The following is an 18676-nucleotide window of genomic DNA, read 5'->3' as shown; positions in this document are numbered from 1 at the left end:
CTTCAAAGTAAATGCAGTTTTTAATATCAACCTAATGATTATATTACTAATGTTTTTACTTACTCTCAAATTTTGTTTGCTGTAATCTTCAGTGTTTTTGATCCGTGTTATCAACTGTCTTGACTTTGTGTCGACTAGAGGTTGTAAAGCTCTTAATTTAGATGCAGTGAAAATTGCTGAAATCCGACGACGAACTACCGTCCATAAAGGATCCTAAAATTCACGGTTCTCTCCATTATATTTTACTTTTCATATGGGATATTAGGTTTAAAGACATTTATTCTCATAACAGACAATAGTAGTGACTATTGTCTGTCTTACATGAGAACTTATATACTAAAGATACAATTTATCTCGTCGTGGGTCATTAAAGAGCTTCAAGGATGAATTAGCGAAGAAGAACTTGGGTGGACTTTCATTTACACAGGTAACTGGGATCACTCAAGAGATGGTCTTTTAGTCTAAATTTAAATATTGCCAGGCTGTCTGCACTTTTTATATTTTGTGGAGGTCTATTATACCGCAGCACTCCCCCAACGCTCAATGTTTTTTTACCGTTATTGGTTCTAAACTTAGGTACAATAAGATTGTGAGGGCGTCGTGAACTGCGCTTCTGAATTTGATTTATTTTAGTGAAAGTAATGTTAGTGTGTATACTGTATATAGTTATTTAGAATTTTGTAGATTAATAAGCTGGTATTGTATTGAAATAATTGTTTTATATTCATGAGTTTTGTTTCACTGTAGATATTCACCTGACGTTTTACCACATTTTTAATATTAATCCAGATTCCGGCTGCAGCTTTTCTCGTGTTTTTTGGCAAGGTATTTTGCAAGCTTTTCAAAAATAATTGTTATATTTCATCCTAAATATTACTCAGAAGTCTCGATGAAAACGAAACGGCCAATGAATGGCCTAATACAGAATGAGATTTTAAAATTTGAATGGTAGAAAGTTATACAAATTTCCTGATACTGGCTCAAACCCTTAAGCCTTATAATAATATTAGATAAATACTTACATTGGTGGTTAAAATGTTAAGCGAGCCAATGGGATCGTGTGTACCACCGCTCATAAACCTATCCCTGAACACGTGATGGTCCTTCAGGAGGATCCGTTTTGCCAATTCCGGTGTGGTAATTATCAGAGCTGGTCTCCAGAACAGCCAGATCCCAATGACAGGCGTTTTAGGGAAACGCTGATACATTTCGATCATCCACGTTCCCTGAATAAAAATCTCGATTAATTCATAGTCTACAGGTTATGAATGTGGTTATCAAGACAGGTCGTGCATCACAACTGTGACAGGTAATTAAATATTTCTCTGTGCGCAATGAACACGTATGGCGAAGTAAAACGTAGTGAGTAAACCAGCATTTACAAACCCGATCATCTCTCTACTTGTGCCTATACATAGGTAAATAATAATAAATTAATGTACGTCACCCTTTACCACGATTTTCGTAACATGGACACCATTCTGTCAGATTACTGGACATTTACTTCGTATAACTTGTTCAGTCCACTTCCATTTCAGCTCCATAATAGATGTTCCAATGACCCTTACTCTTGTATAGTGTAAGATCCTGGTTCTCCACTTATCAACTTGTCTCATTCCGACTTATAATTTTGCTAATCTCGAATTCTGTTGGTTGAAATGCTTATATTCTTGCCTGTCATAACTTCCTTCATCGCCCAAAATCATTTCCACTAGTAAGATATTCTTCTTGAGATCTCTTTACCTGTTGTTTTTTTTTAAATCTTCGTAACTCGCAAACTAGCTGCACAAGTCTCGCCCTTCTCAGCCGAAACACGCAGTCCGCCGTTTCCAAGAGACCACCTAGATTGACGAGTTGCTGAAGTCTCGTTTTGTATTTTTCGGTTGTTCTTTTAATTCTTCAGCGTTTTTTGTTAACGACAGCGTACCGCTCATATTTCGCAGTGTTTTGTTTTGTAGCCGCTGTATGATTTCGATATTAGAGCGGCCTGCTGAGCAGTATTCCATTGGACCATATTGGTTTTATTACAGTTTTGTAATGAGAAGTTTATTAGACTGATTGCGGCTATTCTATCTAATAGCCAGTTTATGTTACAAAGCTTATTATTAGCATGCTCTTTCTTGGCTTTTATATGGTAATGCCATGTTAAGCGTTAGTCCAGGTGCATGCAAGTGTGTATTTGGCTGCTTAGCGATTTCCCATCTGAAGGACCTGGAGAATGAGTTGTACGCTTTTTGACGTTCGTCGATAGTCGCATCACACGATGTCCCCACTTTTATTGTGGTGGAGCTGTCTACGTCCGAGACGGTGAGGCTTGATAGACACCTAATAAATGTTTGAGTGTTTTCTCTATTGAGTTCTCGTCTTTATATAAACGTCTGTATTAAACAGTATTTTGGAATATCTTTAAAATTCTCGTTTTCTTCGAGTGTAAAAGTCAGCGATTGTTCGGTCTCATGGTCTGAAAGTGCCAAGTAGTGGAGGCCCGATTGTGTGTCATTTATGTTCCTTGCTATTAAGTCGAAGCAGGAGTTTTTACGTGTTGGGCGCGTTACATGATTTATAAATTATTATTTTAAAGAATAGAGATAAGTTCGCGGGAACTTTTATTATTTTTTAATATATCCATGTTCCAGTCTCCACATAATATTAGTTTTTTGTTGCGTTTCCTGCAAAGGTTAATTAAAAGTTTTTCTAAATTATATAAAAAGCTATTACATCTAACTTGTTTGTTGTAACGTTGTATTTACTTATTTCAACGACACAATACTCGCATTGGAGAGGTATTGGGGGTCTCGGATAACAAATTTCCTTGTATTTTAAATTATTTTTTATTAAGACGCACGTACCTCCTTGGCGTTGATTAGGCCGAGAACATGAAGAGACTAAACTATAATTATCTTAACGTTGGATTCACTACCTTGTTTAGTAAAAGTTTTTGTGAAACATATGATGTCTACATTTCCTAAATTTCTTTGCAGGTCTGTGATGGCTATATTAATTAAATCTTGTTTGCTAAGGCACCCTGCTATATTTTGATGGATGAGACTTAATTTATCTTGCTTATTAGTTGCTACGAAAAAAAATACAGCTGGAAGGCTGGTTTTTATTTATAGTATTGGTACCTGACATTTTAAGATAATTTGTTATTTGAAATTGTACAGAGTGAGTTGAATTTGTGTGACTATGTTGCACGCTGGCTTTATAGTTCAGTTTTATGCTGTATATAACCGAATCGGATATCGGATGTACTCAATCTCTGTGTACATTTTATTACAAAAGTTGAAGAGGTGTTTTTTTGTTTTGTTTTGTTTGTTTTTTAGATATTATAGATTCTAGATGAAAGTTAATTAATTTTACATTTAAGTGAGTATTATATTGTTTATTCGTTATAAACACCTTTTGCTGTCGCAATTGATATAACACATTACACAATTATGAGATAAAGGTATATGGACGTTTATCGTTTGCACCTATTATTAATACTATAATGTCTTTAGGTTTAATGATGGACTTATTAATTTCACTAATACAACTACTCAAAATCTGTGCACTCGTTCTTCTTCTTCTTCCTATCCGGTACACTCTTGACAGAGAGGTCGTGATCGCTATGAAGTAGTGGTAATAGAAGAATCAGGTGTGATGCGCTTCACGACGTTTCACAATCGTTACCTATTAGAGCTCATCCTGCTGCACTGATTGAGTGAATCTCCTACGGCAGACTTGATTTGGTCAGTCCATCGCGTAGGTGACCTTCCGCGCGGTCTAGTGCCTTCCACCTTCCCCTGGATGACAAGGCGTTCTATGGACTGATCACCACGCCGAGATACATGTCCGAAGAATGTAAGTATGCGAGATTGTACTGTTGAGAACAGACGCTGTTTAATACCGAGTTCTTGAAGTATCGAGACGTTTGAACGAAACTCGGTCCACGACACCCCAAGCATTCTCCTCCAGCACCACATTTCCAGAGCGTCTATTTTCTGCCTTTCCACATCTCGCAAGGTCCACGTTTCAGCTGCGTACAGAAATATGGGGAATATAAGTGTCTTCACGAGCCTGGTCTTCGTGGCTTTTGTTATATTCCTGTTTCTCCATATTTTTTGCATTTTGTCCATTGCTGTTCTTGTGATGCCCATACGTCGTTTGACCTCATCGATGCATCCGCCATTGCTTGAAATCATAGCCCCAAGATAAATATATGATTGGACCACGTTGCATTTCGCGATTTGAGTCACTTGAAAGCAAATGACACCGGGGTTATTAAATTCTCTTGACTTCTCCATGATCTGGCGCAAAATGAGAATTTGTTCCCGAGTGCCTTTCCCCTTGACGTCCACTCGTAGCATGGGACTTTATAAACGAGGTAATATTATAATTGTTCTTTTGCATGTTTAATCTTCATTTTATTAATTTGTGTGTCAAGCCACAAGCTTGCTGATCCCCAAATATTATTATTTTGGGTTGATTTTCTGTTGCTTGACCATTTAAAGTAATGACATTATCGTTTTGAATAACTGATTTTGTTGTTCTTATAGTGACATCTATTGGTAGTAGTCCTTATTATTCTGATTTTGGTTTTCAATATTTGGGGGAAATTCGTGTTGTTCGCTTATTCTGTTCCTTATATTTGGAAGGGCAGGAACTACAGGCGAATTCCGCATTTACTTCGTTTTGCTTTTGTAGTAAGGTGTTGGTAGTAATATATTTATAAGGTGAAGAATAATTTTGTTATAGATTATTTATAGTTTCCTTTTGTTTTAAAATTTCAAGATTTTTCGTAGAATTTTTAAGTAATAGGTTTTCAATTCTTTGGTGTGCTGAATCTAATTCTAATTTTAATAGTTTTATTTGCTCCAATAATTCGGTATGTTCATATAAACTTCTCGTAGAAATGTCTGGTAAACTTCTAGAGTCATAACAGTCATAGTTCGATTGAGCAGAACTAGATGTAAGGTTAAGGGATTCAATAGATCTTCTTTGTTTTCTTCTTACTGTAACGTAGTCGTTTTCCATTATCAGAAATAATAATAATAATAAACTAATATGGCTTGAACCGACGTGATTCGAACCCAGACACTTCATATAATATGTGTGAATGCGAGGAAGGTAGATAGTACCATTGTATTAGCCAACAGTACTATTACATATGCTTCGAAGTTAAGCAATCTATTTCTATTTGTGTAAATTGCTTTGAAAATACGTTAAAATTCAACTGATGTGAGTCACATCGGATAACAAACGATTCACTTAATTTATATGTTTCTTCACTTTTATCGTAGCTCACTAGTTTATAGCACTTTACTGGTAAGTTTGTTACTTTATTAGACTTTGTTGCTAGAGCTGAGTAGAGGTCGATGGCAGCAGCCTTAAGCATTGCTGGGATTACGTGGTCTGGCCTGGCGGTCACCCCTAAAAAAAATTAAACATTCCCAAGGTGACCGGCTGGCGTAGACGATCAAAACAAACTCTAATAACCCAAACCGCCACTGTCATATTGAAATTAAAATCGAAACCTTAAAGTCTAACGAACTTGCCCTTCAAAACATAAAATCGGATATACTCGGATTGAGCGAGGTGAGAAGAGCAATTGAACAAACCGTTCCATACGACGATTTAATACTATTATACAAAGTTGAAGAAAGCAACGGTTTACGATAGTAGTTCGCGCGATTCAGAAAGGTTTAGTTGACTACATTGATGAGTATTATGATGATTAGTTAAAACAAAGCTAGAAAGCGATGTTTGCCTTGATTGCCTTGATACATACCGGGTTCTTTTTAAGTAAGAATGTCAAGCTTCCAAATATTGCATGTGGAGGCAGAAATGGTACTCCACGCTTTGCCCAATATTGTTTTACGCTTCTCCAACGCAGGTACACCCATGTCACTAAACACACCACTATTGCGCTTATAAGCACACCGATCATTCTGTAATGAAAATAAGTGTATTTTCACTAATACCCTAGGGATAATTTATATTACGTTACGTCAATTTAGATGAAGCTTTTGCTGACTGAGTCTACCTCGGTGGAGTCTCATGATTAGATTTTTACATAAGTTTATCAGACTTTACAAAACGTTTAGAAATAGCAATTGTTTATGTAATAGGGGGCAACTGGCAGGAGGCTCACCTGATGTTAAGTGATACAGCCGCCCATGGACACTCACATTGCCAGAAGGCTCGGTCTTTTCTTGAAGAACCTAAGTCGAATTGGTTCGGAAATACTTCAGTTGGCATCTGGTTTCCACATAGTGGTTGTGCGCGGCAAAAACTGCCTTACGCTTAGTTGAAACGCTTAGTTGTGGAACGATGGATGTCGAGGCGATACGGATGGTATTTTGTATTTTGCCTTGACGTCCGATAATGAAACTCAGCTTATTGGCTGACTTAGTCTTGCAACGGTCTAGGTTAAGTTAGGTTAGTACTGTACACATTATAATTTTACCATAGACTTATCGAAATCTCAAAAAGGTCTTTGACTGAAAAAATAAACGGTTCAACTTTATCTAAGTTTAAGTTTGGTTTTCCAAAATCAGTCGCACATTAATTTTCGTTAAGCTTGCTATATAACGGTTTAGTACCGCTGTCAGTAAAGTGTTTGAATAGCGTTTCCTAGTCGTGTTCTATATTTTAATCTAATATATATAATTCTCGTGTCGCGGTGTTTGTGGTTAAACTCCTCCGAAACAGCATGACCGATTGTCATGAAATTTTGTATGCATATTGGGTATGTCCGAGAATCGGACAGCATCTATTTTTCATCCCCCTAAATAGTACGAGAGGTAGCAACGTTTGAAAAAAAAGAATTTTAGGTCAGCTGATTTTGTGATATGTCTTCCTTCTTGCACTTCCGGTTAGAGTCTGGGCAATCTGGCTGGCGGTAGCGGTTGCGTTCATTAGTGCGCATCCTATCTGTCCAGGTAATAATCCTGGATTTTAAAAGCATTTTAAGAAGCGTAATTTTAAATTTTTCCTTTTTAAATACGTCTACCTGACATACTTTTTTTATTGCCAGACATTTTTCACGTTGCTAACTATGTGCCAGACGCGATTTTAAGTTTTATTTTTATAAAAATTTCAAAGTATTTTAGAATGTCTGTAATTTTAATATTATGTTATTTAAATATAAGAAAAACTGAAAATGAATTTGCCAGACATTAATTCGATTGTTAAGTCTTGAATTAAAATGATAAAGTAATGCAGTATGATGAAGTAAAAGCATTTTAAGAAGCGTAATTTTTAATTTTTCCTTTTTAAATACGTCTACCTGACATACTTTTTTTATTGCCAGACATTTTTCACGTTGCTAACTATGTGCCAGACGCGATTTTAAGTTTTATTTTTATAAAAATTTCACAGTATTTTAGAATGTCTGTAATTTTAATATTATGTTATTTAAATATAAGAAAAACTGAAAATGAATTTGCCAGACATTAATTCGATTGTTAAGTCTTGAATTAAAATGATAAAGTATTGCAGTATGATGAAGCAATGCATTTTTGTTTTAAAAACTTAATATTAATTATTCATAACTTACATTTAGTAATTAGGACAATTTAAATAAAGTGTTGATTATTAATTTTAATCTAATTTTATATTCCTTTTTATGCTCGAACTACAAGCATTATACTGCAATACTTTTCATGACTTTTACATTTTAATTTAATGCTTAGCAATCGAATTAATGTCTGGCAAATTTATTTTTAGTTTTTCTTGTATTTAAATAACATAATATTAAAATTACAGACATTCTAAAATACTTTGAAATTTTTATAAAAATAAAACTTAAAATCGCGTCTGGCACATAGTTAGCAACGTGAAAAATGTCTGGCAATAAAAAAAGTATGTCAGGTAGACGTATTTTTAAAAGGAAAAATTAAAAATTACGCTTCTTAAAATGCTTTTACTTCATCATACTGCAATACTTTATCATTTTAATTCAAGACTTAACAATCGAATTAATGTCTCGCAAATTCATTTTTAGTTTTTCTTATATTTAAATAACAAAATATTAAAATTACAGACATTCTAAAATACTTTGAAATTTTTATAAAAATAAAACTTAAAATCGCGTCTGGCACATAGTTAGCAACGTGAAAAATGTCTGGCAATAAAAAAAGTATGTCAGGTAGACGTATTTAAAAAGGAAAAATTAAAAATTACGCTTCTTAAAATCCAGGATTATTACCTGGACAGATAGGATGCTCACTAATGAACGCAACCGCTACCGCCAGCCAGATGGCCCAGACTCTAACCGGAAGTGCAAGAAGGAAGACATATCACAAAATCAGCTGACCTGAAATTCTTTCTCGAAAACGTTGCTACCTCCCGTACTAAAATGTTAAGGGTAGTCCACCCCTAAATATTTTTTTTATTTTTAGATATTTTTTTCTGTTTTTATTTATTTATGATACAGCATTAAAAAATACATACAACCCTCTACGATCAACCCTTATTTTTTTATTATAATACGTTTGCCCGGTCAGCTAGTGATAATATAATTATACGACTATTCAAAATTACCTCCATTACTTACACTCACAATATCGGATTCATGTTTCGTGAAAAACAATAATTATTACGGGATATTCATTAACCATATCTATGGATTTTTTGTTTTGGAAATAAACGTTTTATTATTAATATAATAGAAATAATACCTTGAACTTACACACTTCTAACGGTCAATCTATTCTTGTTAATTCAGTAAAAAATATTTTATATACATACCTTTTATTGCCACCAATGTTAGCCGGGTCACCACTGAAATATGATTACTTGAAATTGTGTTTGAAATCGATTTATATACTTCATGGTAAGTATATATTTGATGAGAAAAAATAATAACAAATATAGAAGAGAATTAAGGATACCTACACAATATCATTGACATATACAAAATTGTTTTATTATACAAAAACCTGTCACCCTTTTCACTGTCCTCTATCCTTTGCGACTCTTCCCCAGTTGTAGCCTACTGTTAATTTGAGGTCGTCCTCCCATCTTTTGGGTTGTCGGCCTTTTCTTAGTTTTCCGTCTCTAGGGTACCGTCAATATTTTGTTAAATTTTTCATGGGGGCTCAGTAGCATATGCTATATATATAGTCATATTATGACTCGTCTATCTCCATTTCATTTGGTCACTAAGAAGTGAGAATGTTCTTTCACACCTGTTCTAGCTCCTATGTCTGTGTTTCTTTGCGTGTCTTATTTATATATTCTCAGCATGCTTCTTTCCATGGATCTTTGGCAGTGCATGGTAGCACATGTCCCTGTATTGGTTAGAGAGTGCCCACGTTTCGCAGCCAAAGGTAAGGCAGGGTAGAATACAGGTTGAAGACTTTATCTATATATCTTGTAGATATAGATAAGATCTAAGTAAACTGACTGTTCGCTGGACGCGACGACTGCCTGTAGTAGTTCCCGGGCTGCTTGCTTCGAGCAGGCTCATTCATCATCGATGCCCCTTTCTGCCTGCGATTCGGGATTGGAGCTCGCCAGTTTAAATTCTTTTTGCTCTTGTCTTTTTCTTAATTTGTTGCGTGTTGGTTTATTGTATCAAATCTGCGCCATATTGAGATATGGCTTTCACCGCTTTCATAGTGTTAGCTAATCCCTGACTGAATAGGTACTTGTCTACCTTTGTTGCTTGCAGTTGTTTTTTTAAGGTTAAGGTTATATAGAATTAATATATATAATAATAAAAGAAAAGAGGTGGAGCACTAAAATATGAATGACGATCGTCGGTAGGGTAGGCCAAGAGCAGGAAAAATTCAACATTACCTTCATTTTTATAAAAATGAGTTAAAATAGGTCTGTAAACAATTATCTACCCTCAAACACAGTGCCGAATGACGACACAATATGTGTTACTACATTTTATCCATGCTAATATTAGGGACAAAGCCCTATGTCCCTAAGATTCTTTGGGACAGGTAACTGGTCAGCAAATTTAAAAGTGCTGTGGTGGTGTAAAAATCTAGTAGGTTAGTACGTCGCCCTTTTAGGAAATTATTAAAGGATCCAAAACTGGTTCAAAAAAGGTAAAACGGGTTCAAGCTCACGACAAAATTTTAATAAAATTTATCGTCAAATTTATGGTTATAAATAAAAATGTCTTTTTTTTTAATTTATATTATATATTAAATGTCTTAGACTTCTCTAGGGATAAAATTAATGGCCATATGTTGTCCAGGGACCAAAAATAGACCTTTCTTCTCAAATTCCACTTCTGTAGGCTTCGGCGCTCCTGGTATTGGCTCGAATTTGTATTTCGTTATCAAATTCGATATAGCGTGACGAACTGATATTAAACCGAATCTCATTCCTGAAAGATAAATTTTACATTTATATGGGGTTATATTTACACGATACCGATAGTAAAATAAAAATATATGTAGATAAACTTTAAAAATAACCTTTTTAATTTTTATTTTGATTAACGATTAAGAAACGATTATTATAAGAAGAAAAAAATCTAAAGTTTAATTCATAAAAATAATTGTTGGGCAACGTTTTTCATGCCATAGCTTGCTATTTTATAAATAACTATATATGTACACAGTTTTGTTAAACATTTGTTTTCTTTCATTTGTCCTAAGTAATGGTATATAATTACCTATGCAGTTCCTAGGTCCTTCACCAAATGGTAAATATGTAAATGGTTTAATATTTTGCTCATTCCCTGGCATAAACCTTTCTGGGTCGTATTTTAATGGTTCTGGAAAGTATTCGGGGTCATATTGCATGCCGATAGCGTTTACATAGACTGGTGTACCCTTCTTTATTGTTAATTTTTCATCAATTTGGTAGTCTTGTGTCGCTACTCTATCGAGCCAACCCATTGGGGAGTAGAGTCTAAGTGTCTCTGAAAGAATTTTAAGAAAACTAATAAGCTATCGTCACACAGTGCAAAGTGTAAACAATATTGTGAATAAAGTTAGTTATTAGTTTGTGTTTTTTTTTTTTACTTTTAATGTTTAAGTTATTTTTTCTTCTTCATTGTAATGTTTCCCTTTAAATGTTGTGCACACTTGTTATTGATGCACATGCGTGTATCTTGTTTTCTATGTTTAATGTTATGTGTTCTCTGTAAGTGTTTGTATGTGTTTCGTTAGTGTGCCTTTTAAAATAAAATAAAATAAAGATTATTTCGTAACTCTGTAAACAAGTCAAGTCCAATGTCAGTTGGTTCGTTTGCACCTTACAAAATAATACAATTACGAAAATAAACTGCCCAAAATATTTTTCAAGTGGATGGATGCGATGCGTGCGATTCTCATCCCTGAGGTCGTAGGTTCGAACCCCGGCTGTGCATTTAACTCTCGCTCGTACATAGAAACCTGGCCTGCCTGAGAACCAAAAAGTGGACGGCCTGTGTCAGGCACGAATGACACCTACAGAAACAAAACATCCGATTATAAAAAACAAATTTTCCCGAAACTAATAATTGTACCTACAAAAATATTGTTCTCATTCAATAGTGTATTTCTGAATCTAGACATTTTATCAATGAAATAATTCAAGTTACCCTTGACAACTGCATTTAGGTAAGTTAATTCCATGAGCTTCGATACATCAAATTTTCCATCTTCACCTATAACTTTTGAAACTTCGTCATATATTTTTTGCTGAAATTAAAAATTATTTACTTAATGCACGAAGAGGTATAATTAATCTATGTGATCCCGATAGCGCTTGTATTCCCGCCCAAAAATGTCCTTTATCACCTTTATCACATTTATCAAATTCCCAAACTCATTTAATTATCATGATTCGATAGGCGATTATAGATTGTAAAAATATATATATTTGGGCGTTTGACACTTACTTGAATTTCGGGCTCATATGCCAAATGGTACAACGTAAAAGTGAGTGCAGAACCTGATGTTTCAAATCCTCCTAGAAGCATTGTGGCCGCATTTGACACGATTACATCGTCAGTGATTTCTGAAAGATACAATTTCACAGTCAGTGATAATTTTTTATTAGCATTTCTGTGCTATTTCTTTCTTATTTGGGCAGAAAGCGAACATGATATAACACAATTACAACAACATTGACTCACCTACTCCATCAATTACTGGACCATCTTGCTTCATTTTCAGTAAAGCGTCTACCAGATCCTTAGGGTCTTTTATGACCTTGTCTTTCCGCTGTTCAACGACAATAGCAAATATTTTTTTAAAGTACTCTGTTGACCATTTTGGGAACAACGTAAATCTGAAAAAGGAAAATCTCTATTCAAACGACGAAATGTTGTTTCCCTTAATCTATAATACTATATGCTATTTGTGTATAACTGATTTCCTCAAGTGAATTGAAATTTAAAAAAAGTGAAGTCTCAATAATTTATTGTTGCCCTAAATTTTGCTATGCTTACCAGCGGAACAATGTTTGTTTCGGATTCGACGGTGAAGAAATTTGAACTCAGAATAATAATAGTGCTAAATGGGACATCTCGAAGGTAGTTACAAATATGAGTAATTATACCATACGGTGTGTTTTAAGTGTAGGTAATAAATAGATTTACTTGAAGATTTTAGTCATCTCTGGGAAGAAGAAAATGCAGCTCCAGCCTAGTCCTCTTAACCAATCAAAAGTCATAAAGGCCTCTGTAATAGCTCTCATTGGATCCTCTCCGGTGCGTAATGCGTGTGTCTCAACGCCAAACGCAGCTGTTCCAAATACATCCGTGGAGTAGTCCACAAACAAATGCTGTTAATACACAAATATTATGAGAGACATCCATAGTTATTTTGGTTAATTTTGATTTAGTTTCTATGCACTGACAGTTAAATATAATTATTTCTAATTCAATGACTCAATTTTGGAAAGTAGTAGAACAGTGGCCTGTCATTTCACGTAAATCGAGTGTTTAAAAGTACCTCAGTCATTTTCAAAGAAAATGTCTCTTACTCCCCTTAATAACAGTAATTGTCATTGACATTCTTCTCTCTAGGGGTAATCTAGTTGGAGATATAATGAATATTGAAAAACTATAAGAAGAAGCGGAAACTTCCTGATAACAACTAAAATCCCAACTTATACTCCAAAGCGACTCCATTATTCAATATAAGTAGATAATAGCACAACGAAGTAATACTTCAAAGTAAATGCAGTATTTTAATATCTACCTTGCGAAATGTATTTTATTTCGGGCATACAGGCCATACATTTATACATACATGCGCCGAGGCGATGAGAACTTGAAGACAATGATTGTGGTTGGTAACACAGAAGGCAAAAGATCACGTGGTCGTTCACCAACAAGATGGACCGATCAAGTGAAAGACACATCGTTCTCAAAACTGTACACAGTCATAATAGACGCGCTGGACCGAAACCGGTGGCGCTCCAGACGCTTTCTTGCTGACCACGACGCTTAGTCATGAGCTGCCGATTAAGCAGAGACAATATCTAGCTAATGACTATCTTACTAATGTTTTTACTTACTCTCAAATTGAGTTTGCTGTAATCTTCGGTGTTTTTGATTCGAGTTATCAACTGGCTGGTCTTTGTGTCGACTAGAGGTTGTAAAGCTCTTAATTTAGATCCTGTGAAAATTGATGTAACCCGACGGCGAACTACCGCCCATAAAGGATCCTAAAAGTTTACGATTTCCTCGATTATATTTTTGAAGAAAAACTTCTTTAGGCGCGACTAGGGAGTAACAGGTTTTTTTTCTGACGGAACGAACACTTATTTGTGTAGTTAGTTAGTATGTGTAGTCTCCGCTATTTAAAAATAATAATTCGGATTGGTCGTAAGTATATTATGTCAATTGTCATATACTCCACGCTTCTTGACATATACGCCATCTAGTGGCAAATATCATAATCAATTAGGATTATTTATTTCAAATGGATTCAACAGTTAAAAAAAATATATTTTAAATTACAAAGTTTTCTGAAAATCTCTAAATATACTTATTGATTTATTTATTACTTTTAAAATAAGTAAATTAATAATAAATTTTCTGACGATTGCGACATTCTAAAATATTCAATAACAAGGTTATATTGACATTACTTCACGTCACAATTGAAGGTTCTCGACTTTTAAATAGTAATTATCATGAATTACCGATAATAATAATAATAATAATAATAATAATCTTTATTGACATATTTGTAATTACAGAAATCCTATGAAGACTCTGACACCTAAACTAGGCTTTAGTGCCTGTATCTCAGGAGTCAGTGGCTTCTCCCAATATAATTCGTAACAAGTGTCAAGAGAGCTTATTCAAGATTTTACAAGACAATACTTTTTATAGACATTTGTAAATTCCAGATATTACATCTAATTATCTTCTTACACATAATATACTTAAACAAAAATAACATATATTGAAAAAAAATGTTTCAGTATAAATTACAATGAATATAATAGGTAATAAAATAGGTACATACACATAAAATACTAAAATACATAAATATACATAATACATAAATATACATAATTATACATTTTACATATGGGTATATGTAACACTAGTATAAATATATAAATTATACACATAATTAATGAATCAAAATAACTAAAATATTATTGTAGCATGTTAGTTAAATAGATCTTCTGTTTCCTCATAATTTAAGGACAAAAGCCAAGTCTTAACAATTGATTTGCAGTCATGTAGTGAAAGAGGGTAGAAATTTAATTTTTTGTTTATTTTATTATATAGAAAGACTGAGAGATATGCTCGTTGTCGCCTTGCGAAGGTAGTACGGAATTTTGCTGTGGGGAGTACATTTGGTATACAGCGTTTGTTACTGCAAACCTCTGGGTTATAAGGGGTATGGACATGTTGTTTGGCTATTATATTAAAGACGAATAACTGTCTAACACTGAGGAGCTCACACTGTTTATATAAAAGTGTGGTTGAAAATCTGTAGGGTTTGAAAGTCATTACTTTTAGTAAAGATCTGTGGGCTCTTTCAAGCTGAATTAGATGTGACTTGCACGCTCCACCCCACACGCTCACGCAGTATCCAATAACCGATTTTACTAAGGCAAAGTAAACAGTGCGGAGTAGTTCAAATTCCGCGGCATAACGTAATTTTTTGAATGTCCAGATTAGTTTTCGCGTGCGTGCCGTTATAATCTCAATGTGAGGAAGCCAACTCAATTTATTATCTAATTCGATACCGAGGTATTTAATGGTATTGGATTTTGTTATATTAATGCAAGTACAATTGCGCTCAGAGACACATATGTGTATTTTAAGATTAATATCAGTCATATGGGAATTAATAGTTTGGAACTGAATATACGAAGTTTTAGAAATATTTAAAGTAAGTAAATTTTCCCTGAGCCATCTAGCCACCTTCTGCAGTCCGCTTTCGGCAATATTTTGTATCTCGGTCCAGGTGTCCCCATAAAAAACTATAGCCGTATCATCGGCATAGGTAAACAACCTGCAACTAGTTAGGGACATATTACATAGGTCGTTTATGTAAATAAGAAAAAGACTTGGACCAAGAATACTGCCTTGCGGAACTCCAAAAGTTACATTTGCGTCGGAACTAATATAATTATTAATCTTAACCCTTTGCACCCGACCACTAAGGAAATCTTTAAAAATAAGCAGGGCTGAGTCTCTTTTTCCAATTCGCTCCAATTTGTCCACAAGTATAGGTATTGAGACGGTATCAAATGCCTTGGCAAGATCGAGGAAGACACCAAGGCACTTTTGTTTCCTGTCAAGTTTTTCTGTGACAAACTCAATCAAGCTACCCACAGCGTCTTCTGTTGACATACCCATTCTGAAACCAAATTGTGAGCTGGACAGAATATTGTACCGATTTAAAAACTGTATTAACCTCACGTTAAGCATCTTTTCTAGGATTTTTGATAGTGCTGTAAGCACAGAAATCGGTCTGTAGTTTGCAACACAATCCCGTGCCCCACCCTTGTGAACAGGAGTAATGAGAGACCTTTTAAAGACTTTTGGAAAGCAGCCTTCCCTAAAACATGTCTGAAACAAGATAGTAAGCGGCGATACAATGACATGTCTTACCATTTTTAGAAATCGAGCTGGTATAGAGTCCCAACCAGTGGCACAATCATTTTTTTTGATGATTCTAACTGGAGATTTTAAGGTTAATTTTCGCTCTCAGGAATCGTTCGTTGATTTTTTAGAAGAAATGTTTTATCTAACTATGAATACTTCTCAACTTCATTCAACAACGCGTTTCGGTACAACGCGTAAAGGTTACACGCACACACTTTTTTTTTACTTGTAATAAAGGAGATTTGCCTAACGTCTCATTTTTATAATTCAACCTTTTAACTAAACGGCGACGTTTAACTAACGGCCTGAAAGATATTCAGCCGTAGCGTTTGTTACGACATTTAATAATCTGGCTCAAATTCACAATATTTTTGTCACTACACTCTTCCATTGTACTTGTTGTTTTTCATGAAAATTTGGAAATCACCATCAATGTTTTCGTTTGCCAAAGCCATATTGACATTTTGTAGAGTTACGTTTCGAGTGTGGCAGAAAGTGGAATTAAATTTAAAATAACAGTCAACAGGCTGGGCAACTAATAAAACGTCATCGATCCAAGTCATTTCCCTAGCTGTTTAATCAACTGGCTGAACATCTTTCAGGCCACTAGTTAAACGGCTAGGCTGTTAATTGAACGGCTAATTAAGCTAGTTGGCTGCGACATATATACTTTGTCCAATTTGTTTTTTATTTATTTACTATAAAGGTAGATAAAAAGTACTAGCTCGAACCTTTAAGTAGTATAATAGCTAATAGTATAATATATCTACTTACATTGGTTGTCAACATGTTAAGCGAGCCAATGGAATCGTGCTTTCCACCGCTCATAAACCTATCCCTGAACGCGTAGTTGTCCTTCAGGAGGATCCGTTTCGCCAATTCCGGTGAGTGTTTCATCAGAGCTGGTCTCCAGTACAGCCAGATCCCGACGACGGGTGCTTTCGGGAAACGTTGATACATTTCGATCATCCACGTGCCCTGAATGAAAATCTCGATTAATTCATAGTCTACAGGCTATGTGGTTATCAAGACAGATCTTGCATTCAAACCCTAACTTTTAATGAAGCGTTTCTATGTGCGCAATTAACACTGCGCGAACGGTGGAGTAAACCGGCAACTACCAACCCTCACCACTCACCTCTCTATTGCGTAGCCAAGAAATGGCAAAGCAAGGGGATTGCTTATCCCGACGGTTACGTACGGTAGAGACTGTTGGGAAGCAAATGGATATCCGTGGTCTCTGACGATTTTTTCCCGAAGGGATAGGCGGGAAAAAATCGTGATTATATAAAGTAAGATATACATTTGAATTAAACTCATAGGGGCTAACAGTAAGATTATCAATGAGATCAACTAGTATATGCACGTTACTTGGCGAGACTTTTCAGAGTGGGGGCAATTCACGTAGTACTTTAAGTTAAAAGCGACATCTAATAGTATGCTTACCGTGTTCTTTTTAAGTAAGAATGTCAAGCTTCCCCATATTGGATGTGGAGGTAGAAATGGTACTCCACGCTCTGCCCAATATTGTTTCACGCTTCTCCAACGCAGGTACACCCATGACACTAAACACACCACTATTGCGCTTATAAGCATACCGATCATTCTATAACAAATAAACAGAAATATATTAAGTGCTTTTATTAATACTCTAGGATAAATTTTTAGTCATGGACTAGTTTGAGATATACTCGAACTCAAACTCAAAATAACTTTATTCATATAGGTAAACAAGTACACTTATGAACGTCAACAGAAAATATGTTAAATTGATTCTAAATTTACATTTACTACCAAATCAAGCACATAGAGCGGGCAAGAACTGGCACGAAACCCTTCTCCACTCTTTTAAATCGCCAAGTTTGAGTCATACAAACTGTTTGAACTGGAGCAAATCAATCAAAAAGCATTAGGATCATTTAAATATTCTTGAAATTTATAAAAAAAACTTTATTGATTAATTTACGTTTAAGATACGATTTTACGATTGTGATCAGACTTTCCAAAGCGCTTAGAAATTATGTTGTCTTGTGTAATTAAACTGGCTGTCTGTATTTGTACTTATAAATACGAAATATACATATATACATATACATAATTTCACCATATTTATCCAAAGCTCTAAAAGGTCTTTCACTAGAAATAAAAATGATTCAACTTATTACAATAATGATTTACGCGGTATTTTATTAAATATGATCAAAACACATTAACCATACAGCTTGGTTTCATTAAATCAGTCGCAATTATCGCACTTGAATTTTCGTTTAGCTTGCACCGTCCTATTCAATTATAATTACTTAATTCATACCACTAAAGAAACAAGTATTTTAATTATTAGACTTTCCTAAACATATTGTATTAAATGATAATGTCAATCTAACTTATATATATAAAATAAATTCAATGTAAATATGTACAATTAAAATATCGCATTTATTTCGTGATAAAAAATTTAACAGTTATTTCATATAACTAAATTTTAATTTTGAAGAAATGTTTAGTTATTTAAATAATATAAATAACTCATTAAACTATGACAAAAATAATTATAAGCCCTTCACTAATAGTCAATCCATTGTTGTTGTAAAACTAGTAAAATTATTTAATACATACATTTAAAATTTTATTGCTAATGTTTATCGTTTCACCACAGAA

General features: G+C 34.4%; 2 protein-coding genes across 9 annotated transcripts in view; one reads left to right on the top strand and one right to left on the bottom strand.

Moving 5' to 3' along the window:
* LOC125053411 (ATP-dependent DNA helicase DDX11) overlaps nucleotides 1-2996 on the top strand; it is a 21931-nt gene extending 18935 nt beyond the window's left edge. The window contains exon 15 of the mRNA XM_047654764.1: nucleotides 2982-2996. The gene's annotated coding sequence lies outside the window, so the exon portion shown is untranslated. The remainder of the gene's footprint in view (nucleotides 1-2981) is intronic.
* Nucleotides 1-18676, bottom strand: part of LOC125053418 (cytochrome P450 6k1-like) — a 26275-nt gene extending 7599 nt beyond the window's left edge. Inside the window, exons 1-9 of one of the 8 annotated variants that reach the window (XM_047654788.1) lie at nucleotides 17465-17642; nucleotides 16793-16996; nucleotides 13459-13608; nucleotides 12536-12720; nucleotides 12071-12225; nucleotides 11834-11952; nucleotides 11534-11633; nucleotides 10622-10870; nucleotides 10128-10330 (exon numbers count right to left, since the gene is read on the bottom strand). In XM_047654788.1, the coding sequence (XP_047510744.1) occupies nucleotides 10155-10330; nucleotides 10622-10870; nucleotides 11534-11633; nucleotides 11834-11952; nucleotides 12071-12225; nucleotides 12536-12720; nucleotides 13459-13608; nucleotides 16793-16996; nucleotides 17465-17623 (1497 nt within the window). In that variant the 5' untranslated portion in view covers nucleotides 17624-17642 and the 3' untranslated portion in view covers nucleotides 10128-10154. Of the gene's footprint in view, nucleotides 1-63; nucleotides 214-1022; nucleotides 1227-5770; nucleotides 5962-8733; nucleotides 8859-10127; nucleotides 10331-10621; nucleotides 10871-11533; nucleotides 11634-11833; nucleotides 11953-12070; nucleotides 12226-12535; nucleotides 12721-13458; nucleotides 13609-16792; nucleotides 16997-17464; nucleotides 17644-18634 lie in introns of those variants that run through there. The other 7 variants (XM_047654787.1, XM_047654789.1, XM_047654792.1 and 4 more) reach the window with 7 other exon arrangements.

This window comes from Pieris napi, chromosome 10 (assembly GCF_905475465.1).
Source record: "Pieris napi chromosome 10, ilPieNapi1.2, whole genome shotgun sequence".
NCBI lineage: Eukaryota > Metazoa > Arthropoda > Insecta > Lepidoptera > Pieridae > Pieris > Pieris napi.
The sequence above is the reverse complement of the archived record's forward strand: the minus strand, read 5'-3'. Positions and strand labels throughout refer to the sequence as shown.